The sequence below is a fragment of the Prunus avium genome, chromosome 7, assembly GCF_965620075.1.
Source record: "Prunus avium chromosome 7, drPruAviu1.hap1.1, whole genome shotgun sequence".
NCBI classification, from domain to species: Eukaryota; Viridiplantae; Streptophyta; class Magnoliopsida; order Rosales; family Rosaceae; genus Prunus; species Prunus avium.
The window spans coordinates 27,979,933-28,006,182 of record NC_142290.1 but is presented as its reverse complement, the minus strand read 5'-3'; the positions used below and the strand labels follow the sequence as shown (position 1 = coordinate 28,006,182).

General features: G+C 36.3%; 1 protein-coding gene and 1 pseudogene across 2 annotated transcripts; one reads left to right on the top strand and one right to left on the bottom strand.

The window, feature by feature from the left end:
* Nucleotides 1–5,743: 5,743 nt before the first annotated feature.
* Nucleotides 5,744–7,384, bottom strand: LOC110754976 (uncharacterized). 2 transcript variants are annotated; one of them, XM_021956112.2, is made up of 3 exons: nt 7,054–7,384; nt 6,764–6,929; nt 5,744–6,082 (listed from the first exon to the last, which is right to left on the bottom strand). In XM_021956112.2, exons 1-3 carry the CDS (start codon nt 7,214–7,216, stop codon nt 6,067–6,069), a joined length of 345 nt encoding a protein of 114 aa, XP_021811804.2. In that variant the 5' UTR covers nt 7,217–7,384; the 3' UTR covers nt 5,744–6,066. The 2 variants fall into 2 exon arrangements, with proteins under 2 accessions (XP_021811804.2, XP_021811803.2); XM_021956111.2 differs by lacking the exon at nt 5,744–6,082 and having other exon boundaries at nt 6,142–6,929; nt 7,054–7,381.
* Nucleotides 7,385–23,132: 15,748 nt separating this feature from the next.
* Nucleotides 23,133–25,050, top strand: LOC148293278 (uncharacterized; annotated as a pseudogene).
* Nucleotides 25,051–26,250: the final 1,200 nt, after the last annotated feature.

Below are 26,250 nucleotides of genomic sequence, written 5' to 3'. Positions count from 1 at the left end.
GTCTCAACTAGATGTCTATTCTTCCTCTCGGCTAAACCATTTTGTTGAGGTTTGTAAGGACAAGAAAATTGATGCACGATGCCTCTTGAGCTAAAAAAAACTCATGAAACTGATTGCTAACATATTCACCTCCCTCATCACTCTGAAAGTACTTAATAACTGCCGAGAATTGATTCACCACAAAAGCATAAAACTTCATGAAATGAGAGAACACCTATGATTTTGCAAACATTGGATAGATCCAAGAGAAACTAGTAAACTCATCAATGAAAGTAACAATATATCGATATCCTTGAAAAGATTTACAAGGGGATGGTCCCCACACATCACTATGAATCCGATGAAAGGGAGTTACAACTTTATTATGATGAGTAGGAAACGGTGAACTATGCATTTTACCACTCAAACAATATTGACAAATGTGAGGGTGAGAATATACTAGGAGAGGTAAGCTAGCAGACTTAAGCATACTATGAACCACTTTATTAGTAGGATGACCTAACCTACTGTGCCATAAGGAGAACTTGACTTCTTGTCCTAGATAAGCCACTGAATTAGTAGCAGCTTTATTAGTAGGTGAGGAGGAAGCAGCCACACCAGGAATCGGATAAAGGCCATTATGACTCCTCCTTGTGAGCAGCACCTGTTTGGTGACCTTGTCCTATATAGCAAACCCAAACTGATCAAATATCATAGAGAAATTGTTCTCCTTACAAAGCTAATGCATAGGCATCAAATTAGCAGTGAGTTTAGGGACATGAAACACATTAGACATGTGTAAAATAGTAGAGGAACTAGAAACGGAGGCATGACCAATATGAGTAACAGGCAAACCTTCCCCATTGCCAACTGTTACTCGATTCTCAAAAGCACAAGGCTGAGTAGACTCCAAAGTATTGACATTGGACACCATATGATGACTACCACCACTGTCTGCAATCCACATAGTATCAGGAGCGTAGGAGACTTAAGCAGTTATAGCATTGAGAGTAGATGGTGGAGAAGAGCCTTGATAGACATAATTCGAGCGATGATAACACTCAAGAGCACCATGGCTACGTTTGCCACAAATCTGGCAATCCACCACAAAGGATGAAGGAGATGATGTAGAAGAAGGGTTGCGATAAAAGCAATTCACAACAATATGACCACGCTTAGAGCATATTTGACATTCATGTGTGATACCAGACCTAGGAAAACCACTAGATGGCCTCGGAGCATAATAACCACCACGATTGGTAGGACGATTACTAGAAAACCTCCCACGAACAAAATTCGAAGAAGAAGAATCATAGGCTACAGAAGAGGTAGCCTGAAAACCAGAGGGAGCAGAAACTGAAGACGGTGGAGGAAGAATACCAGCCCTTAGATTTGGAGACACCGATGAACTATGGCCAAGCATTGCAGTCATAGGAGAAAGAAGAGAGGAAGGGCGCGACTCAGCAGCCTGTTCAGCAGTAAAAAGCTGCGTACGAAAATCCTTGAGAGAAATAGGTGTCTCACGAGCAACAAGCACGATTCTGATCATATCATAATCGGAAGGTAAACCGTTCAAGACTGAGATCATAAGATCATCATAAGAAATGGACACACCAGCAAGCGCAAGCTAATCACGCACATGCTTAAGGTGAAGCAGAAACTTCTCAACGGAATCCGCCCCTTTCTGTGCAATCTTAAGCTCTGTTTTGAGAAAATTGAGACGAGCCCGAGAAACAATAGCATATCAATCGGTAAGACTAAGCCAAGCATCGCAAGCGGTTTTACTGCCGATAACATACTCGATCGCATCATCAGACAAAGTCGCAATTAGAAGGCTAAGAAGTGCTTTGTCAAGCTTAAGCCAGTTCTTGTAGGCATCTGTAACCTCAGAAGTTACTGCTTCTTCGTCCACAAAGCCAAATTTGGGAGAAGGAACAACGGAGCCATCGAAGTGACCAAAGATCTCATGTCCTTCAAGAACTGATTCAATCTGATACCGCCATTTCATGAAGTTGTCATCTTTCAGGCGAATTTTAATCAAACCAAAGAGACCATCAACCTTTAGAGAAGATGCCATAGCTGAAAGCTTTAAGAAGAAACAAGGTTGTGTAGAGGTACAAGATAAGAAAATAGGTTTTGCATATTTGCAATTGAAGAAATTAGGTTTTGCAGAGAGTAGAATTGGGGAAAAAATGAAGAAGAAGATTAGAAATTAGGTTTTGCATAGAGTAGAAGTTGAGAGGATGAAAAAGAAGATCAGAATGCTAACATTATAGAAATTAGAGAGAAGAACATATGAATGCTTGAGAGAAAACCAGAGGAGTAAACTCGGAATTGTTATTAAGAGAAATCTCATAGATTAAAGATTATATGAAGCTACTCATGCTTTTTATACAGTAGAGTTTTGCTTAATCTCTAAGTAAGCTTTGTAACTAACTCACATGAATATTACAGCTGTGGGCTACATGTGATAAACCCATGTGACTTAGCTAATAACAGATAGCTAACCATTTCTAGAAGCTAAGCTAACTAATTCTTATTTTGGTAAACAATTTTTTCAATAAATTTATATTGCTTTTCCTTTTAAAAAGAAAACGGGTGATTTGGATCTATCTTAGTTGAATGTATCCAGAAAAGAATTAGTTATCTTTGTTGAAGAAAATAAGTCCCACATCGGAACTTGACTAAATAAAATACAACATATAATGAATGGTTCCAGTACTAATATCATCGAGGCCTTTTGTGTAAAATCTCACACATGCTAAACATGTGGTTAAGTTGGGGACAATATCGATATTGCTAGTAGTGGGCCAAGGGTATGTCCTTTTGAAATTTAACTTTGAGTCAAGTTCAGCTAAAATGCACTTTGTTCGAGGTGTAGGCGACTCAAGTAAAAACTCCTAGAGCGATGGATAAAGATGGAGTGGGCTAGTGGAGCAAAGGCTCAAGAAAATCCTAGATATAAGTGGGGCAAGGACTCCTAGAAATGCTTCAGAAAATCCTTGTTGAAAGAGGTGGAGTTGCGAATTGGTTGCATGAGGCCTTTTGTGATAACAACCCCACACATATTGGGCTCTATAGGTGGTTAAGTTAGGGACAACATCTGTGTTGCTAGTAATGGGCCACTAAACTATCTCTCTGAAATTTGACATGGTATCAGAGCGGGTTTATTGACTGAGCCTGAATTATTGGACCTTTATTCTTACCCCTTACCCAGTACGTGGTGCTCACATGTTGGGCTTGAATGTTTACCTTTACCCAAGACGTGGTGTTCACTTGTTGGGCTTGAATGTTTGAATTCGATGTGGACTTTGCTCTACGTGTGGCCCACTATGTAGTGGTCTCACATGAAGAGATGTGTTGAAGAATATAAATCCCACATCGGAAATGTGACTAAATAAAATACAATATATAATGAATGATTTCACTACTAATATCATCGAGACCTATTGTATAAAATCTCACACGTGCTAAACAGATGGTTGAGTTGGGTACAATATTGATGTTGCTAGTAGTGGGCTATGGGTCTATCCCTCTAAAATTTAACAATCTCATAAAATAACTAATAAATATTTAATTAATTACAATTGTAGATAGGAAAAAAAAAGTGATTGTGAAGATAGCCATATACAGTGGCGGAACTATTAAGGCACAAGGAGGTGCAGCTACTCCCTTCGCCGGAAAAGCCTTTGTAAGTGCTACATATTGCCCTTTTGTTGAGGATGGGTAATGCACTCCAGGTGTTCAACGAATTGCCTCAAAGTAGCGTAGCGCATTTCGCGCATATTTTTTTCTAAAACATCCTGGCCAAAACGACACCATTTTGAACCAATCTTTAAAAAAACGAAAAAAAGAAAAGAAAACGAAACCTGGACTTTCGTTTTGTAGGCTTCAACAAGGACTTTCGTGGGTATATTCTAGGGCTTGCTTAATAAATGATAAAAGGCTTTAGAACAATGGCTTTAAATTCTTGGGCTTTTGACAAGCTTTATTTTTCTTTTCATTTTAAACAACGATTTTTTTTAAGAAAAAAAGAAAAAAAAGAAGGAAACTCTTGCATTGATTGCACAACTCCTTATTTAAATTTGACTTGGAGAATTATTTATCTATATATATAAAGCAAAAGGCAGAGAATGGTGAAACATTCAAAATACCAGAAAATGTCCTTGGTTAATGCAAACATTAAGAATTGGAATTATTAATTAAATGAGGATAATATGGTAAATTCACACTTTTTCTTATTTAAAAAAAATTAAAAATAAAAGAAAAATCGGATAATGGATCCTATTTTTATGGAAAACAACTACCCATTATCTTTTTTAATTCTAAAATAAAATTTAAATTTTTTTAAAAAAAGTCTCTCGCAAGCGCGAAAGCGCGTGCGGAGAGGCTAGTCTTTATAAAGGCTGCGTTTTTTTTTTTCCATATTACAAGAATTAAAATAATCCGAAGTATTCTGCGTTTTTTTTTTTCTCAAAGCGTATCTGTAATGCTATTTTTTTTTTATGACTTATGAATGACATTGATATTGTTTAAATTAGAAGGATATTTGGTTGTTAATTTTTCTTTTAATAAAGCTTTTAGCCTTTCAAAATTACACATTCGCTAAAAAATTCATGGGTCACAACAAGTGGCCATATACTACTTAATAACCACATATGTTGTGTTAAAATCTTTGTTAATGAATACTGGCTAATTGGAGTTAGTATCAATCAACACCTGATGATGCTTAAGTTAGCTAACGAACCTAACTAACTCATATCATTTTTCCTAATTTGTTGGACAACCCCACGGCCATGTTGATAATGCGAAGGTCTGAAAAAAAATATCACTTATAAATTAAATTCTATTCGGAACAAATCACCATAAGCTCCCAATATGACCACCCTAACCTTCGTTTGTGTCGCTCTACTACTTTTCTGATAATCCAAAAATGAGTGGAATTGGCTTTACTTCTATTTCGATTGGATGTGGATTATGCTACTTGGACAGGGAAGTGTGCCCACTTTTTTACAACTAAAAGTTCATTTCTCATTTCTTCTAGATTATAGTAGTTTAAGACTAATTTAGACTATCGCTTTTATTAAAAGGAAAACGTGATTGTTAATTTAAGGCATTCACTACATATACAACATTTATATAATTTTACTAATTGTTAATTTTTTTGTTGTTGGTAAAATTAGGGGCAAAGCCCAAAAACACAATTACACATAGAACAACAAAAATACTATAATGAGAGGGTTGTGTGAGGAGTTCAATCCCGACGAGGGTAAAAATATTGGACTTAAACTTTATTTTATGATTGGATAGTTGGATTGAACCGCTCCTTCAACCCCCTCACCCAAATCCCCCTCACTGTAGAATCTCCCCAAAAACGAAACTATGACAAAGAAGGCAAGACTTATCCTCATCTAAATGTCAAAGTTGTATGCAGTCTAAAAGCAGTGTTGGGTAATATTCACAAGGCCCATAAACATGTGATCAAAGATCATGGATCCAAACCCAAATGAAAATAGTATTTCTCTGTATGGACTTTTGATCCTGTTAAGAGCCGCAAAAGATGCACTTATTGGGAAACCCATGTTTAACTTCTAGAGGGATTATCAGTATTAGAAATCAAGGTTTATTCTTCTTCTTTTTTTTCAATAATACACTTATATTTTTTTATTAAAATTTACAATACCTGCAGAAGAAGACTAGTCACATTTGCAAACATAGGTTTAGCCAATTAGCTAAGGCAGTGTGCCTCCCTCCTCCTTACACCGGGTTCAATTCGCCTTACCATACATTAAAATAGTTTAGAATATCGCTTTGTCCAAAAAATAAAAAAATTACAAATAGTCATAGCATATTCACCCCCTCTACTACATTGATTCATTGAAAAATGATCTACCTAAATAAGTAAATTTCAAGATAGATAACAAAGATTCATATTCTCTAGACATTTATCCTCCCCCCCTCTCCAGAAAGGTAACTTCTTTTTCTTCTTCTTAGCTTACAAGAAATGTAACTTTTGGTAAGGTGAATGCATGTGATCCTTTGATGTAATTTCCCATTCCAAATATGTATTTTCTTTGAGTTTCCCCTTCATCGTTTGTAAAACCTATTAACCAAAATTAGAAAAATATAAATATAAAAGCTGCAAAACCACTGCACAAAGAATTTACAATAACCTGCAGGCAGAGCACTGTTTTATTTATGTCCATATATTTTTTTTTATACAAGATACAGAAACATTACACACAGTAAAAATACAACCAAAGACTGAGTCATGCAGTGCATGTCAATCTTTGATGGAATTATCCTTTGATAATTCCAAGGTTTTGGTCAACTAATGGTAATGAACACCCAAATTCCCTTTTATTCACAATAAACTACTTTCTATGCCCAAATTTCCTACAAGACTTTTCAAATCCATGGAGCTAAGTCTATGGACGGCTAAACCTCTGAGGAAGTCTTCACTACAGTGCCGCATATATACTTCCATCTCATAATCTTTTCGTCGCTTAAATAACACGTGACGAGTCGTTATGAAATGAATAATATATAGGCGCAAAACCGTAGGAGTTTTCTTAAACCTCTCATTATTTCTTTTAGGAAGGGGAAAAGTTAAAATTAAAAAAAGAAAAGAAAAAAGAAACAAACACCTAAATATACACAAATAGAAAATATGCAAACACGACACGAACACGAAAAACAAAAAACAAAAAAACAAAATTAAGCTCAATATACATGCGCCCCCTTGAGGGACTTAAATTCAATGATCCCTTTGTAAAGAGCTTGCCTATTGAGTGGCATGGTGTCCTCCATTTTATAATTTCCATTTCCCTCTTTGGTCTTCTTCGTTGTTGGTGCAAAGCGCCTCTTGCGGTACTCTTTGTTGTTTGATGATGGCTCCGCAACATCTGCTGCAAATCTAACACACTTCTTGCCTTGGATTTTCTCAGATCCTAATCCCCCGAAAAATTGAAACAAAAAAAGACTGTCGAATTTTAGAAGTTTCGAGAAAAGACGGGTCAAAGTTCAAGGACTATTGCTAAATTATTCCTGCAAAAATGAAACGAAAAGACTTACCAGAAGCCATTTTTTTGTGGTGGTCAAGCAAACCTCCCATTTCACATTCAATGTTCTTCATGAAATCTGAGAGAAGGCGCTTGTGGACTTGATGGGCAAGAAGAACCACGCTTCCAGATACAGCAAAAACAGCCATGAACCCAACTCCAATAGAGTTATCCATCTCTCTCTCTCTCTCTCTCTCTCTCTCTCTCTCTCTCTCTCAGAATAAAAAAAAGTTTCAATTTGGATCAAACACTATCAAGAACATTTTGTACCAATAAGAACATGGAAAAAACCCAAGAAACGCATCCTAACAAAAGATTAAAAAAAGAAACTGGCGTTGAATGAAGTGGTTGTGAGATGAATATATAGTGTGAAAAGGGGGTTTAAGATTGACGAAGTTTCCAAGAAAGCATGACATTGACCATGTTAAGGAATGTGACTAAAAAAAAAATCTGAACCCAGTTAAAAAAAGACGGCTAAACTAAATTAATTAATTTTTTCTTTGTTAATTGTGTTAATTTCTGCCTGTATTATCCTCTGCCTCTAATTTTAATTGGAAACAAGTAACAAACCTGCTGTCTTTATCTAGATTCTTGGTGTTTAACCGCTAATCTGCCCCATTTTAACTTAATGAGTTGCCTTACGGGTCAATTTCTCTTTCCTTTTTATAAATTTGGTGACGAGGAAAATCCTACGATTCACTTCTTTATTAAGTACGAAATCTTAAAATAAATCCGCGATAAAAATAAAATAGGATGATGTCTTGTTTATTTTGGTTTCTTTTTCCTTTAAAAAAAAATATTAGAAATAGAAAACTTATTTTCTCACCAAACTTCTGTTTTAGCTTGAGCAAACAAAAAACAAAAAGGGAGCCAAAGGGTTTCATTGTATATGGAGGGAAAGTATGAATTATGCAACATGGTTGTACTTGTGCCTTGTACATACTTTAGTTTTTTATTTTTAGCAAAAAGAAACGAATAAATAAAGTAGGTTATTGGTTGTCAACTATCGAATTAGAACAAAAAAAACAAATTCTAATTAGATTGTTTTTGAATTATGTTTGAAGGAAACACGTATCTTAAGATCTTTTCTAAGAATTGACGGTGGTGAAGTCAGAAATTTAATAAATAGGATTCCGAGTTTCTATATTTACATTCATTTAGTTTGTCGCATCGGTTAATTTAACTTAATTTTACAATATGTGTAATGTAAATATTAATATTAAGGTAGCTGATGTGACAACATGTTTAACCATTATATTACTCTAACGATTTTGATTAAACAAAGCCAATGATTATTATTTTGGATTTTAACACACCAGTGAAGCTGGTTTCCAAATAATACAAGGAACTCTGAGGTGGTTCTCGATGATTATAGTCAAAACCAGTGATATAAACAATGGATTTGATCAAGAATAAGTTAATATACAAATTTTAAATTCAACCAAACAACTTTTATTCAACTTTGAAAAAATTCAGTTCAGGAATCTAAATCTAATTGACAATCGAATGTGTTTGACACTTTGGTTTACGGTAACATGTTTCCATACACCTATTATTCTATTCACACTTATTACATTCTTTTTTATATATCAATTCCATGAATAATTGAGTGTAAACATTTTCTAATTGTTTTGAAAATAGTCAAAATACTTATATTCATATCACAGTTTGACACGTGGACATAATAAACTCTCACCAAGCAACCAAAATACAAGAATTAGTTTGTTTTGCAATTTCACATGATATAAGAATAAAATTTATTCTTAGAGTTTAGGGTATGATAATACCATCTCCGTCCCGATAAGAACTTTCAGGGAATCCCCGTACCCGAATTATAAAAAAGTCTTATCCTACATTATAACACTAATTTTTGGAAAGTGATTTTATAGACTCAAGTGTCCCCACAGATGCTTATAGCCCATTCTTTTGAGCTTGATATTTATTTTCCTTTTTCTGAGTCCAATCCTCCAAGCAACACCAACGTCATGGCTCATCATGACTCGTGAATGCTATTTCTAGCCCAACAAAGAAAAGCTTCATGACCCACCCACCACCATCGAAAAAATTCCAGGAAAGCCACCACATCATAAATACATTATTGAAAATTTACGATTACAAGTCCATAAAACAAACAGTTCCCATGACTATAAAACAAACAATGAACTTCAATCAAACCGTGTCGGCACCAAAATACATCAAACTAAATCCTCACTTATACAAATATCAATACCACACACATCAACAACGTTCGTAACCCACAAACAATACAAACCCTATTGAATTATACATATAAGAATAAAAATAAACCAAAATACCGATTCTGTGGCTAGCTAACCCATTTTTTTCTTCTTGTTTTTGGTCAACATTTGACCTTGTGGAGCCTTAGCTTCCCATCAATCCTCAGGTGGTGTAGTAGAATACTGGGTGAAGCATAAGGTGGATGAGCTTGATGCAGGCGCAAGAGAAAGACAGAAACAGCACCCCATACACAATTCTAAGTCCCATTTCTGTGTTCTAAACCTATCTCTCTCTCTCTCTCTCTCATTTGAGATCCACAAAAATGGGCATATTTATAGAGGCAGGGAGGGAAAGAGAGAGAGATATTTGAAGCTGGGAAAGTGGATAGGGTTTTGAATATATGATTTGAACTTTTGAGTATGGTTTTTATCTCATACGTGTCGTGATGGGCACCTTTGACTTGCCACGTGGGAAATTGGATGGAGGAGTGTTACGTGTAGTGCTTTGGTTTAGTGCACCTGTATGTTTGCACACGTAAGCTTAAAATGTGACCAAGCAAGCAAAGCACCAGTGCAATTCAAAATATGATACGATATGCACTTATTTTGGATCATTTTAGGGTTTTATTATCGTTTTCGTTCCATAAATTGATTGGGTAATGTGTGGTTTGGGAATTTAGGGACTTTGGAAATTGCAATGTTTGTCTGTGGTTACTCATCCCCATGTGTTGCATGTGTTATGTGGAATTCAAATCATATGATACCTGTTGAGTTTAAGATTTTAATGTTTTATGTGATCATGATTGTTCACAACTTTTTACGGGTTATGATTTAGGTGAATTCAAGTTAGCATGTATGTCTTTGGGGCAGGAGCACCGACCCATTCGGTGGATAGTTCCTATCGATTAAAAAAGTGAAATGATATACTTGTAAGGTTTGCATTCTAAAGCAAACACTAAGATGGTCTTCTAATCATATACGGTTAACTAGTTCTATACCAATTAGGAGTACATATATGATCAGATTTTTAGACTAAGTATAAGTGATTATTTTAGTTCAATACTAAGTGCTAAAGGTTTCCTAATTACATGTGGATTGGAACGGCTAAATCATGATGGCTTAAGGAGAGCTTAAGAAGTCTTTGATAAGGAGGATTCTTAAGCTTAGCCTATAAAAGGAAGTCCCTGTGCTATCGGCAAATACTCAATAAAATACTCACCCCATCTAGAGAGAGTTAAGGTGCCGAGTAGCAGAGAAGATTTCCTCGCTGAGTAATTCTATCGAACACTTGCCGAGCATCTGCCAAACGCCTATCGAAAGCCTGTCAAACAACTGCCAAACAAAACCAGACGCAGATTAGCAAACTTCCTGTGCCCGTCATGTCTGATCAAGGTGTGTGTGTATGTGTGTGTTTGGTTCATATAATCCTATTCAGACTTACATGTGGTATCAAAGCTTTAGGTTATATGTTCTTAACCTAATCACAAATAAAACAAGACACGACTTACATAAAAGGATTAAAATATGGTTTTTTATGAAGCATGACACAGTTTAGAGAAAACACTAGTCATTATAGCATGTATGTTTCAATTGATACACATTGCATATCTTATTTGATAAGGTATGAGATAAGCATAAAGTTTTCTGCTTAAATCATGCTTGAAAGACTGATGGTCAAGGTTTGGGGAGGATCTTGGATCAATTGAGTGATCCACAGCAACTCAATTGGTATAGGAGAATTCTCATTCAAAGTTTTGATCAAAATTGCATTACACTCAAACTCTCATGTACAATTCTCTGTCCACAGACGTGAATCGTGCATAGGAGAATGAATGTAATGGAACAGTTTAGAAAACAGGTTGTGTAAGCAAACAAGGAACACTCTTCTATCTATAGATGTGGTGTTGTCTCTTGTTTCAAGACTGCTCATACAAAACCTGTTTTTCTAAGTACTTTGGAACATGTTTGACTTGTGACCTACAGGTGCAAGACAATAATGTTTAGTTAAAGATTCTGGGGATGGTTTTATTTAAGTTTTCTTTAAATTACAGTGAGTGCTTCAAGTTACAACTCCATCGAAATCTTGACTGGATCAAACTACCTAAAGTGGAAACAAGAACTGGAAATTTCATTAGGATTGATGGACTATGACATAGCTCTAAAGTGGGATGTAATCAAGGAACCTGCTGCAGATGCAACTACATATGTCAAAAGGAAATATGAAAGGTGGGAAAAGGCCAATGTTGTGTGGATTTCAGCTGCACCAAAATGGATTCAGCTGCATCCTCAACTTGTGATACTCGCAAGTGCACGAGCCGTTCGGTAGTATAGCGTATGTAAGTGCGAGGTCGATCCCACGAGGATTGGTGATTGAATGATTCAATTCATTTTCCCTACACAAAACAGAAATGAAAAAGAAGGGAAATAAATAAAACAAGGAAGAAAGAAAATAACTAACTCAAGCAGATAAGTTCCCAAGTTCAATTAGATTAACGGATTGATTCTAGCTAATGTATGATTAAGCCATGGTGTGTGGTCATAACCTTGTGTTCCTAATTCCCTAATTTGATCATTTGTTGTCTAACCTAAAATTAAGCATTAGGAACCCATTAAGCATAGAAGAACAATTTAAACAACCAAGCATGTATCTAATCCCTGTTGTCGAATGTCCATACATACTCTTCCTATTCATAGTTCAATTCGAATTAAAGTATGGTGTCTACTCTTAATTCAAACCAAGATAGCTAACATGCAAGCCTAAATGGTGATCAATCATTCAAACTAGCATATTAACTTATAAGCATAATGAATAAGAACAAAAATCATAATTGAAACTTGGAAACTAATCAAACTTGAAACTAAAGAAAAGAATTTACATAACAATGAAAATTAAAGTAGAACTTGGAAAGACTTAAAGGAAAATTTCAGCACAAAGATCTCATTATAACAATTGAAAACTAGAAAGAGAAACTAAGAGAATTTGAGGGAGAGAAGGGAAGGGAGCTCTAGAGAAGTGTTTGAGAGCTCCCCCCCTTGGGGTGTGTTTACAAGCTTAGAGAACATCCCTATTTATAGGCCTAGGGGAAGTGAAAATCAGAATTCAATAAGACTAATGCATACAACACTTGAATTATAAAATCTGAAATGGTTGATGCACTTGTATTAGAAAATCTGAAATGGGTGATGCACTTGTATTAGAAAATCTTGAATTGGTTGATGCACTTCACCAATAAATCCCACCAGCAGCCCTAGCTCATCTTCATGTCACCATGACCAAGCTTCCAACCAGAAATGATAGCTCATACCTAGCTCACCATGACCAAGCATCCAACCAGCACATGCTGAGGTCAGCATGACCAGAAACTTCAAGGGCTTACAACTTGGGCTTCTCTTAATCAAATTAGGACTTTAAGCACTCTAAATTGAAGTTCAGAATGTCTTCTTTCCAGCCATATGTTATTTGGGCCAATCCAAGGTCGGAGGAAGAAGTTAAGGCCGAAACAAATTGCTAACTCATTTTCCGCGCTGATAAGATCCATCCTGAGCATGGTTCTGTGTTTGCTAGGTAACGGACTCCAGATTTATCCAATGGGGCTGAATTTTGGATATGTTATAGTACACACCAATTGGAGCAACCTTCATGAAGAATGTGGCCTCATACGAGCTATGTAGGTTGCTGAAACAAAGCTTGCAATATGACCTACGGAACTGGACTGGCAGGGGGCTGTAGCCATAATGAATTTGTCTTTAAGCTCTTCATCAATTCATCCAAATTAGGCCTTAACATGCTTGAATTGCATGAATTATGTTCTCCAAAGCCATCATTGTTACCTAAAGCTCAATTAACTGAAAGATAAACACAAAAAGGATTAAAAGCACAAGTTTAACTCAAAAACATAACCAAATCATAAGCTAGAAGGGTAAGAAATAATATACAATTATGAACCGATCAGCCAACAGGATGGCTACACTGATTATGCTGAAAACCATGACACCTTCTTTGAGAGGAAGCATTCCAAGATCAGAAAGTGCCAAGGATTATCTTGCTGCCATTGGTCAGAAGTTTAAGGAATCTGAGATAGGAGAGAAAGATGCTTTGCTGAACAAATTGACTGAGATGAAGTATGATGGGCGAGGTTGTGTAAGAGCTCACATAATGAATATGGCAGACATTGCACACAAGCTAAAGGAACTAAATATGACTATAGATGAGGATATGATGGTGCATTTTGCTTTGAATTCACTGCCAAAGGAATTCGAAACTCTCAAGAGTTCTTATGTGGCTCAAAAGGAAAGCTAGACACTAGATGATCTCATAACAATAAGTGTTCAAGAAGAGAACAATATAATCATGGAAAGGGGTCAGAAAGCTGTGAACATGGTGCAGGATTATCTTGGCAAACAGAACAAAGATAAAAAGGCAAGTTTTGGAGAAAAGAAAGACAAGGAAGGTACCAATGCAAAAGAGGGAAAACCAACTGGACTAAAGTGCTTTTTCTGTAGAAAGTTTGGACATATGAAGAGGGACTGCAAGAGGTACAAGAGGTGGTTTGAGAAACAGAAAACCAAAGGCAAGAATGAAGGTAAGGATGAAAATATTTTGGTTTGTTTTGAATCAAATGTGATTGAAGTTTCAACTGACACTTGGTGGTTAGATAATGGTGCTTCAATACATGTTGCTAATTCTTTGCAGGGGCTCATAACCAAGAGACCGCCAAACAAGGATGAGGTGAAGGTTTTCGTAGGCAATGGAGTCAAAGTTCAAAGTGGAGTTCATTGGAGCAGTTAGGATTCAACTAGATTCTGGTTTTGTTTTAGATTTGGTAGATGTAGTCTATGTTCCTTCTATGACAAGGAACCTTATTTCAATTGCTAGACTTGTTAAATCAAAACTTACTTTAAGTTTTGATGAATTTAGATTATCGATTTTCAATAATAAAGAAGTAGTTGGGAATGGTTTTCTTGTTGGAAATATGTTTCAATTGAACTGCAAAACACCTCAAGTGGTTATGAATGTTGCAAATACGAAACAAAAGAATCCCATATCATTTAAACTTTGGCATGAAAGACTTGGCCATATTTCAAAAGAAAGAATGAACTCCCTGTGTAAAGAATCAGTGCTGCCACCAATTGACTTTAATGACATGGATGAAAACTGTGTTGAATGCATAAAAGGAAAATTGACAAACTTGAGAAAGAAAGGAGCAGTAAGAAGTGAAAATCTGTTGGAATTCATTCACACATATATCTGTGGTCCTTTTCCAAATCCAACACATGAAGGTTATAAGTACTTCATCACTTTCACAGAAGATCACTTGAGATTTGGACATGTCTACTTAATAAAAGAAAAGTCTGAAGCATTAGATATGTTTGAAGTTTATAAAACAGAAGTAGAAAGGCAACTGGAATTGAAAATAAAGGTGGTACGATCAGATAGAGGTGGAGAATACCATGGCAGATTTGATGAAGCTGGAAGAAATCCAGGCCCTTTTGCAAGATATCTCCAAGAAGAAGGAATAATAGCTCAGTATACCAATCCAGGTACACCTCAGCAAAATGGAGTTTCTGAGAGAAGGAATAGGACTTCAAAAGACATGGTAAGAAGCATGATGTGTTGTACCAATCTATTTTCCCGTGGGGCGAAGCCTTGAAGACTACAAACTATATCTTGAATAGAGTTCCAACAAAAAGTGTTAACAAAACCCCTTTCAAAATTTGGAATAAAAGGAAACCAAGCTTAAACCACTTAAAGGTTTGGGGTTGTAAAGCAGAGGCAAAACTCTACAACCCTGTGGAAAAGAAGCTAGACTCAAGAACTGTGAGCTGCTATTTTATTGGCTATCCTAAAGGATCAAAAGGGTATAGGTTCTATTGTCCAAAGAACACTTCAAGATTTGTTGAGACTCAAAGAGCAGTTTTCATGGAAAATGAATCTGATAAAATAGAAGATAGAGTTTTGGATTTTGATGAAGAATCAATGGAGATAGATAATAATGCTGGATCTAAGGCAAGTAAAGGCATTGTTATAATACCCGCAGTTGACACAAATTATAAAAACCCTGACAATATGGAAGAAGACACGAATCAGGCACAAAACACAAATCCACCTGCACAAAACAGCAATGACATACAAGGCACAGACCAAAATATGCAGGATATGGAGTTGAGAAGGTCAAAAAGAGCAAGGAGATCTGCATTGCTGGATTACTATGTATATTTGCAAGGATCTGAGAATGACATACTTGGAAAGGATGATCCTGAGAGTTTTAAGCAAGCCATAATGAGTGAAGACAATGAAAGGTGGTTGGTTGCAATGAAATCTGAATTAGAGTCAATGAGAAAGAATGGTGTTTGGGAATTAAAGTTTTTGCCTCAAGGAAGTAAACCAATAGGCTGCAAGTGGGTTTATAAGACCAAAAGAGACTCAAAGAGTGCAATAGACAGATATAAGGCTAGGTTGGTTGCTAAAGGGTACACACAACAAGAAGGCATTGACTACACTAAAACTTTGTCGCCACTGTCCACTAAAGATTCTTTTAGAGTGATCATGGCATTAGTTGCACATTTTGACCTGCATCTTCGCCAAATGGATGTCAAAACTGCATTTTTAAATGGATATCTAAAAGAAGAGATTTATATGCAACAACCTGAGGGTTTTGTTCAAGAAGGACAAGAAAACATGGTCTGCAAACTGAACAAATCGATATATGGCTTAAAACAAGCCTCTAGACAGTGGTACATGAGATTTGATGAGGTTATCAAGACTTATGGTTTTAAAGAAAACATTCTAGACTCATGTATATATGTCAAGGTCAGTGGGAGGCATTTCATGATACTAATCCTCTATGTGGATGACATACTTCTAGCAAGTAGTAATCTCACATTGTTGCATGATGTTAAAGTTTTTTTGTCCAAACATTTTGAAATGACTGACTTGGGAGAGGCATCATATGTTCTTGGAATAGAAATCAGTCGAGATAGGAAAATGGGTTATCTAGGACTCTCACAAAAAGGGTACATTGAGAAAATACTCAAAAGGTTTAATATGATGGACTGTACTGGAGGAGATGTGTCCATTAAAAAAGGGGACAAACTCAATCGAGAACAAGCACCTAAAATAGATCATGAGAAATTGGAGATGTCAGATAAACCCTATGCTTCTCTAGTTCGCAGTCTCATGTATGCTCAAGTCTGCACAAGACCTTATATAGCATTTCCTATAAGTGTTCTAGGAAGGTTTCAGTCGAATCCAGGACAAGCTCATTGGGTTGTAGGGAAGAAAGTAACGAGATACTTGTAGAGAACCAAAGACTTTAAATTGATTTATAAAAGGAGTGACAGTTTGGAATTGGTGGGTTATGCAGATGCTGACTTTGCAGGATGTGCAGATGACTTGAAATCCACTTCAGGTTTTGTTTTTCTGTTTGGAGGAGCTGTAGTGTCTTGGAAAAGTGTCAAGTAGTCTGTTGTAACTACTTCAACTATGCAGGCTGAGTTCATTGCTTGTTATGAAGCTACATGTCAAGCAATTTGGTTAAAGAACTTTCTAATAAGTTTGACTATTTTAGGAACTTTGGAAAGACCTATTCAAATATGGAATGACAACAGCTCATCTGTTTTGTTTGCAAAAGGAAATAAGAAATCGATTGGGGGCAAGCCATTGTCATTAAAGTTCTTGTCTATAAAAGAAAAGGTCAGTGATGGAAGCATTGCATTAGATCACCTTGGTACAAATTTGATGATAGCAGATCCATTCAACAAGGGGCTTCCAAATGGTGTTTTCAAAAGGCATGTGACTAGTATGGGACTATTGGCTAGTTTCGATGCTTAAAAACGGTGGGAGCAGTTTCCTTTTAGTTATTTTAAAAGTTTTCTGTTTAAAGACAAGTGTGGTTATTTCCTTGATTAGTTAAAGTTTGATTTCGATGGATGTTGGTATGGTTTAATACAATATATATTTTGTTTAAGTATATATATATATGTTACTTGAATGCAGTAAGCAGTAAATAAAGTTGTTGCTAGCTTAAGGATAACTGCTAAAGTAATGCATTCATGACAATGATATTTTGCCTAGAGCAAAAGAAAGGATCTTGAGTAATCCTATAAGTTGGACTGTAAAGAATAGCATAGTGATCATTTCACTTTCAATTAACTATGACTATTCTGTAGTTTCAATCTTGACAATGGAGAATGTTGATTGTGGCTATAAAGACTTCATAGAGTTTCTTTGGTCAGTCTTGATGGCTCATTATCATAATTCGTTGTTGACAGTGGCTTGGTAAGGAAACAAGATCAAAATGTGCTTCACAAGGCCTTCCAGTAATTGACATAGTTCTTTAGTGATTAATTGACCAAGTGGGAGAATGTAAGGTTTGCATTCTAAAGCAAACACTAAGATGGTCTTCTAATCATATACGGTTAACTAGTTTTATGCCAATTAGGAGTACATATATGATCAGACTTTTAAACTAAGTATAAGTGATTATTTTAGTTCAATACTAAGTGCTAAAGGTTTCCTAATTACATGTGGATTGGAACGGCTAAATCATGATGGCTTAAGGAGAGCTTAAGAAGTCTTTGTTGAGGAGGATTCTTAAGCTTAGCCTATAAAAGGAAGTCCCTGTGCTATCGGCAAATACTCAATAAAACTCACCCCATCTAGAGAGAGTTAAGGTGCCGAGTAGCAGAGAAGATTTCCTCGCTAAGTAATTCTGTCGAACACCTGCCGAGCATCTACCAAATGCCTGTCGAAAGTCTGTCAAACAACTGCCAAACAAAACTAGATGCAGATCAGCAAACTTCCTGTGCCCGTCATGTCTGATCAAGGTGTGTGTGTGTGTGTGTGTGTGTGTGTGTGTGTGTGTGTTTGGTTCGGATAATCCTATTCAGACTTACAATACTCTCAATCCTAAGAGTATCTACAATTATTAGAATCAATGTAATTTTATTGCATGAAATTGTACTAAAACAGTAAAATCTCACTTGTAATGGTGTAATTTGGTTCATTACAATCGAGGGTGCTATTTGATGAAACTCTATTGCAATTGTAATAGGCTAACCATGATATCCACATGCTAATTAAAAATAGAAAAAATACAGCAAATGCATTAATATTATGCCATTAGACCACCACAGTGAGGGGGTGTATTTTCGGGGGGTGTAAAGCCACTTTTACATCCCCTTTACACCTCCAGGAGTTGTAAATGTGGTTTTTGTTCCAATAAAGAAGATGTATAATTGATTTTTTTTAAATCTTAATTGATTTTTGTGTTAACTTTATAAAATTAATTTTGTGTGTGCTATGTTTATTTTATTTTTTCAAACAAATAGACTTAAAAATATTTAAATTCATAGAAGATATGATTTCATTCAAAAAGAATCGTTGGATTGTAAAGTACATTTAATCTGAACCGTTGGTATCTTATCAAGATTTTGCAAACAATTAACATCCATTATTGTTTCTAATTTGCACACAATTCAAGATACGACATGATAGAATTTGATCTCATCTTCAATTGTTGGATCGGATTCTCCTACCTTCATCTCAACCCTTTGATTCTCATATCATATATCATTGATTTCTTATAAATATCAAACCTCTCTCTACCATCACTTCATCAAAATCATCCATTTTTGAAAAATTCAAGCTGTTTTTTAAATTAAAGTTGTTGGCTAAAAGAATTCAAGCTATTTTTGAAAAAAAAAAAAGAGAGAAAAGAATTGCATCATTTCATTTTGCAATGTAGCTGTTGGAGATGACATCCTATAAGCGCAAGCCCCATATATGAAGTTTTGTCTAGCAACTACTTTAGCTGCGCGTCATAGGCAAGTGGGTTTACATTCATCCTTTTTACTCACTTTTGTTCACCTTTTTCTCATGAACATCCCATATGCAAGGGATGTAAAAAAGGATGCACATATGCATCTAAATTTGCATCTCACAGTTGTGATGCAAATGTACAATCATTTACACCTGCCCATTGAAGGTGATTTCAATCACAAATGGTGTATATTTAACTACGGGCGTTTTCGGTGCGGTAACCGCACTGAAGTCAAGCAACCGCATACCGGTCGAAACCATACGGTATATCCAAAATCAGAACCACCGCCGACCCGCACAAGGCCGGTTAGCGGGGGTATTGGCATCGGTCGGTGTCGTCGTCAGCAATCGATGTCGGCGATGAACCGCACAATTCATCCACCACAAACACAAACACAGAGAGAGAGAGAGAGAGAGAGAGAGAGAGAGAGAGAGAGAGAGAGAGAGAGAGAGAGAGAGAGAGAGAGAGAGGAAGACAGAGGAGAAAGGAGAAGAAGAATTTGATGAAGAAAAAAAAACTCAAAGAAACCAGAGAGAAGAAGAAGATGATGATGGAGCAAAAGAGAGGGTTAGGGTGATTTAGGGTTTATGTAAGGTGATGGATTTGGGCCTAAAATAGTATGGGTGGGGGGCTTTTTTATGTTTACAAGAGGGGGCTTTTTTTAGTTGAAAAAAGAAGGAATATCGGCCCAAAACTTTTTTTTTTAAAGCCTGAAACTAAAATTGGCAAAAGTTGGAGAGCGTAGGGTTTGAACTCCAAACCTCGAACCTAACCATGATTCCTCTTCTTCTTCGTCTTCTTCTTTATCAAATCTAATCCAATCGCCGTTCTCTCTCTCTTTCTCGACTCCGTCTCTGACTCTCGCTCTCTCTCCTCCGTCTCCGTCTCTCTTTGCCTCCCTCTCTAGGCTCTGCCTCTGTCTCGCTCTCTTATTATGGGGATGAGGGTGGTTGGGTCTTGGGGGAGAAAACAGGGGGAGAGTGGGAGAGAAAAAAAAAAAGACGGTGGGTTGCGGGTGGGAAGTTGCAGAGGAAGTTTCAAATTTTTTTTTTTTCATTTTTAATATACTTGGTCGATTGCGGTATTCGACGGAATTGATTTCGGGACACCGCAACTGTGACTGGTACTGATCGGTCCGGTTGGTTAATTGCAACCGCGTTGACTTTTTGTTCAATCTCGGTTTACCGGTTGTAAAAGTCGGACGGTAACCAACGGTTTGCGGTACTTTCGGTCCAACCGCACACAAGGGCGGACGCACAGAGGGACAAATGGGGTCAGGCGACCCCATGGAAGCTGGGAAATGTAGTGAAGAAGGACTGGTGCTACCTAGGGGTGTAAGTTGGATTGGAAAATCCGAATCCGACCGATTCCGATCCGAATATTTCCAAAAAAATCCGACTCCGATAAATCCGATATCCGAAAATGCCGAATCCGATATTTCCGATAAATGCCGAAAATTCCGCAATTCCGATCCGAAAAATTCCAAAGTTCTCCGAACCCATTCCGATCCGATTTTTCCAACTTGATTCCAAAAAATTCCGAGTTTCTAATTAAAATTGTATTATTTTTAGTTTATAGGTCTTATATATGTTTCATTTCTTATTTGTTATATTTTAGTACCCACATACAAATATTCATACATACTAAACATAGGCTTGGCAAAAAAATATACTAAACATAGTAGTATATAACTTTAAGACTATGGGTAATATATAGTAATATACTAAACATAGTAATATATATTTGGCAAATATGCATAATGTGTGCTTGTTATATCCAAACGTACTACAAATATGGTAAATGTAGGGAGTATCATATCATACTATTATATTTTATATTCTATGTATGTATGTATTTTTAAAATTGTAAACTATCTTCATTTAAAATTTTAATTATAAAATTATTTTATATATACATGAAATACAACACATAAGATAAGTATGTTAAGTGAATCTTAATAATTGTAGTATTCCAATTGCCTAGAGCAATAACACTCTTTACACATGTTCATGCCCACAAGAATCTAAAACCAACGTGATGGTCACTTGACTATAACTTGAGCATCAATTGATTGATGAATGTGAATCCATCTTTAGCATTTGAATCAATAAATTTTCATTCATATGATCAGAGCATGATGATGTTTGAAGGAGAAGATTTGATTGTTTTGGATATAATTTGATTGGATTGTTTGATCATTTGACGGAGAAGGGCTTTGATCATAGACTGAAACCAAAAACGCATAAAATAAGGATAGTTGGTTTTGATATACCATCCATAGGTTTTGGATGCATAGGTGTTCTTTTTCTATGAAAGTTATTGGAGTTGTTGGAGTCCCATTTCTGAGAGTTGTTGGAATCCCACATCGATTGAAAACATAGACTTCAGATGTTTTCTTCTTTATAAATATCTTTACCCCAATTCAGTACTTGAATAGACTTCAAGTTCAGCCTACAATCTTAAGTGGGCTCGACAGGTCATTATTTAGTAGTATTTATGAAGTCTCTAGTTGGGTTTCTTAATTAATGCCTAGTTGGGCTTCTTGATAGAAAGCCTAATTGGGATCTTAATATTTTTTTTTTTGTTAGTTACGTATAATATTGATATGAATTTGTTCTAAAGAATTTGAAACTTCGGAATCGGAAAGTTTCAAAAAAATTCGGAATTTTTCGGAATCGGAACAATATTATACGAATTTGTTTTGAAGAATTTGAAACTTCGGAATCGGAAAGTTCCGAAAAATTCAGGAATTTTTCGGAATCGGAATCGGAAATGTTTAAGGTATTCCGAAAGATTTTGGACGGAAATTGGAATGGCTGTTTCCGATCCGATCCGGCCGAATTGCAGCCCTAGTGCTACCCCATGGCTGGCTGGTGTGCGACCCCATGGCGCACACCAAGTGTTCGACGAAATACCCAGCAGAGGACGAAATACCTTGCACGCGCGCGAGTTCTTTTTTTTAAAAAACCGCCTGGCCAAAACGACGCCGTTTTGGTCCAGGCGTGTTAAATTTTTTTTTAAAACCTGGTTCAAAATGACATCGTTTTGAAGCCAGGTTTAAAAAAATAAAAAATAAAAAAATAAAAAAAAGAAGGGCCATCAGCAGCCCCTATCTACCCGATTCTAATTCCCAGCAGCAGCATTTCAGTTCATCCCAAAACCTAATTTTTTTTTTCAAAATTCCCTCTCCTCTAAAAACCTAACTAATCCCCCCAACCTCCACCACCAACCACTACACGCCGCCACCGTCGCCAACCACCTCTTGCCGCCGCTGCCATCGCTTCTCATCAAATCAAGTAAGTTATAATTTTACATATATTATTTTGGGCTTTGGATAATTTTAAGGAAATTGATATATCTTTCATGAATTATAATTTATTGGTGTGGTATGTTATGATATTGATTTATTTTCTTATTTGGATTAGAATTTATATTAATTGATTGATTTTCTTTATGAATTAGAATTTGTTTGATATTTTGATATTGATTGATTTTATTATTTGGATATTTTAGTAGAGTTTATATTGATTGATATTATTATTTGGATTAGGTTAGTCTTTATAATTGATGGATTTAATTAATTTATGTGTAGAAAAAATTATCATGGAACGATACTTTAAGAGAAAAGTGCATATGGATAGTGAGTTTAATCCGGGTAGTTCAAGGGCAAGAGCAAGACCTATTGAATTAGATGAGATATTGGCTAATCTTCAGGCAGACCCTGGACTAAGAACACCGATGACAGATTATAGTCCTAATCATCGAGATGAGATTCGAAGAGCATATCTTCAAAAGGGACCTTGTCAACCTAAAGGTCATAGATTCCCACAAACTAATCAGTAAGGAATTAATAGACGTTTCATTGCTCAATGGTTTGATGAGTTTGATTGGTTGGAGTATAACATAGCTAAAGATGCTGCATTTTGCCTCCATTGCTATCTCTTTAAAACTAATTTTGATCAAGTGGGTGGTGATGCCTTCTCTGGGGTAGGCTTCAATAATTGGAAGAAGGGGAGAGAAAGGTTTAGCATTCATGTTGGACCGGTTCGCAGTGTTCACAACCAAGCTAGAGAAGCTGCTTACAATCTGATGCATCAACAAGCTCACATTGAAACAATTGTGATCAAGCAAACAGATGATGCTCGTATGGCTTATCGCACTTGCTTGAATGCATCACTCAAGTGTACAAGGTATTTGTTGCGACAAGGCCTTTCTTTTCGTGGTCATGATGAAAGTGCCACTTCAAGTAATAAAAGGAATTATTTGGAGCTCTTGCAATTCCTTGTGGATCATGATGAAAAAGTTAAGGCAGTTGTGTTGGAAAATGCTCCGGGCAATCTCAAGTTAATAGCTCCGTCAATTCAAAAAGATCTTGTCAATGCATGTGCAAAAGAATGCACTAGTCTTATCATGAGTGATATTAAAGATAGGTATTTTTCAATAATGGTGGATGAAGCACGTGATATTTCAATAAAGAAGCAAATGGCGATAGTGGTTCGTTATGTGAACAACAATGGACAAATAATAGAAAGGTTTTTGGGGGTCCAACATGTTACCGACACCACTTCAAGTGCATTGAAGAAAGCCATTGGTGAATTCTTTTCTTTTGAGGGATTGAGCTTTTCTAAGCTACGAGGACAAGGTTATGATGGAGCTAGTAATATGAGAGGTGAATTCAATGGCCTTAAAACAAAGATTTTGAGAGAACAACCTTGTGCATTTTATGTTCATTGCTTTGCTCATCAACTTCAACTAGCTCTTGTTTCCATGGCAAAGAAAAATATTGATGTTGCTTCTTTTTTCACAACGGCTAATAGCTTGGTTAATGTTGTTGGAGCATCTTGCAAGCGTCGTGATGCACTTAGAGCACAATACCAAGAAGAGCTTGTAAAAGCTTTTGTTGAAGGTTGTCTTATAACAGGGCGAGGGTTGAATCAAGATACTACTCTCAAACGTGCAGGTGATACACAATGGAACTCACATTATGCTACATTGATTAGTATCATTTGTATGTTTCCATCTGTGGTGAATGTGCTTCAAATGATTGTTGATGATAACTCCAATGATAGTTCGGGTGAAGCCTTTAAGTTATGGAGGGAAATACAATCTTTTAAGTTTGTGTTCCACTTGTTTTTTATGAAGGCTATATTGGGAATAACAAATACTTTGTCTCAAGCATTGCAAAAGAAAGATCAAGACATTGTGAATGCAATGTGTTTAGTTCAAACATGCAAGGAAAATCTACAATTTATGAGGAATAATGAGTTTGATGAATTGGTTGATTAAGCATCTTCGTTTTGTTACAAACATCATACTATGGTTCCTAACATGGATGAGGAATATGTAATTCCTAGGAGGTCACGGCGTAATGCTCCAATCAAGACAAACAATCATCATTATCGTGTGGAGCTCGTTCTTCATGTCATTGATGGACAACTTGTGGAATTAAATGATCGTTTCAATGAGATAAATACTGAGTTGCTTACTTGTTTGGCTTGCTTGAGTCCGAACAATTCATTTGTAGCTTTTAACAAACGAAAGCTTCGTCTTGCTCAATTTTATCCTCAAGATTTTTCGGATGGAGCTTTATTGATGCTTGAAGATCAACTTGGGGTTTATGTTCTTCATATGCGTTCGAGTAGTGATTTTTCAGAATTGCAAGGGATTGGCATGCTTGCGGAAAAAATGGTGGAGAAAGGGATGAATGAAATATTTCCTTATGTGTATTTGCTTATTACATTAGCTTTGGTTTTACCAGTTGCAACTGCTTCAGTTGAGAGAGCATTTTCGGCCATGAATATTATCAAAAATCCACTTCGCAACAGAATGGGAGATCAATGGTTGAACGATAGCTTGGTTGTTTACATTGAAAGAGATATTTTTGCTTGTATTGATAACGAAGCTATAATGCAACGTTTTCAAAACATGAAAACTCGTCGTGGACAATTGTAGCTTGTTTGTTTTGCCAAAAATTATGAATGAAAGTACTATCTTTATGTTTTTTAGTGTTATTTTCTTTTTTACAAAATTTCGAAACTTAACACTATGACCCCATGGCGACATAATCCTGCGTCCGCCACTGACCGCACAGCCCTATATTTAGCATACACCTCATTATACAACCCCTCACTGGAGATGCTCTTATAGCATTCACAGTTGGGTGGAGGGGGGTGTAAAGCCACTTTTACATCTCCTTTACACCTCCGGGGGTTGTAAATGTGATTTTTGCTCCAATGGAGAAGATGCATAATTTTATTTTATTTTTGTCTTAATTTGTTTTTGTGTTAAATTTTTTTTTGTTAACTTTAAAAAATTAATTTTGTGTGTGTTAGGTTTATTTTATTTTATGAAACAAATATACCTAAAAATATTTAAATTCGGAGAAGATATAATTTCATCCACAGAAAATTTATCAGAAGAACAAGCTACTAAAAAATATATATTACCTATTAATTAATTGATTAATTATGAGTTTCACTGTAGAAGCGTAATTAGTAACAATGAATTATTTTATTTTATGTGGCTGCAAATTAAGTATGAAGTTTTTTTTCTAGCAACTACTCTAGTTGCGCATCTTAGGCAAGTGGGTTTACATTAAGCCTTTTTGCTCACTTTTGTCCACCTTTTCTCACATTTTCTCATGTAGGCCCCACCTGCAAGAGATGTGTTGAGGCCCAAAAAATCCAAGGCTGGGCCCAAATATAATCTCGGCCCAATGCTATACCTTATCGAGAAGAAACCCGATTTGGGCACGCGAAAGTTCGTCATATGTGCTTGCACACATGCCACGCCAAGCAAATAAGCAACACGCCACGCTACAAGCTTAAGTGGGCTCAAGCCATGCGAACGCATGGGGCTTGCTGAGCGGGTTGTGGTATGGATGGTTACGAGTATTCACGAGGCCCATTGATGGTCCAAGGAGTGGAAGTTTTGGGCTACTTGGGAGCACCAAAACTCAAGCCCATTCCTTGAGCCCAAACATATGGGTAAGCATGAGAGAAAAACCCAATAGCCCATCACCTTAAGAAAAGGCCCACAACACTTGAAGAAATCTCACATCAGCTAAAACTTCCAGCTGCTTGAGCAAACTCACAAGCTGCTGGAAACAAAACAGCCCAACGTCTTATATCCAACATCGTGGAAATATCCAGC

Coding starts and splice junctions, on each gene's coding strand:
- LOC110754976 (XM_021956111.2), bottom strand. CDS start 7,216: ATGGATAACTCTATTGGAGTTGGGTTCATGGCTGTTTTTGCTGTATCT. Junction 6,930..7,053: donor CCACAAAAAAATGGCTTCTG/GTAAGTCTTTTC, acceptor TCGGGGGATTAG/GATCTGAGAAAATCCAAGGC.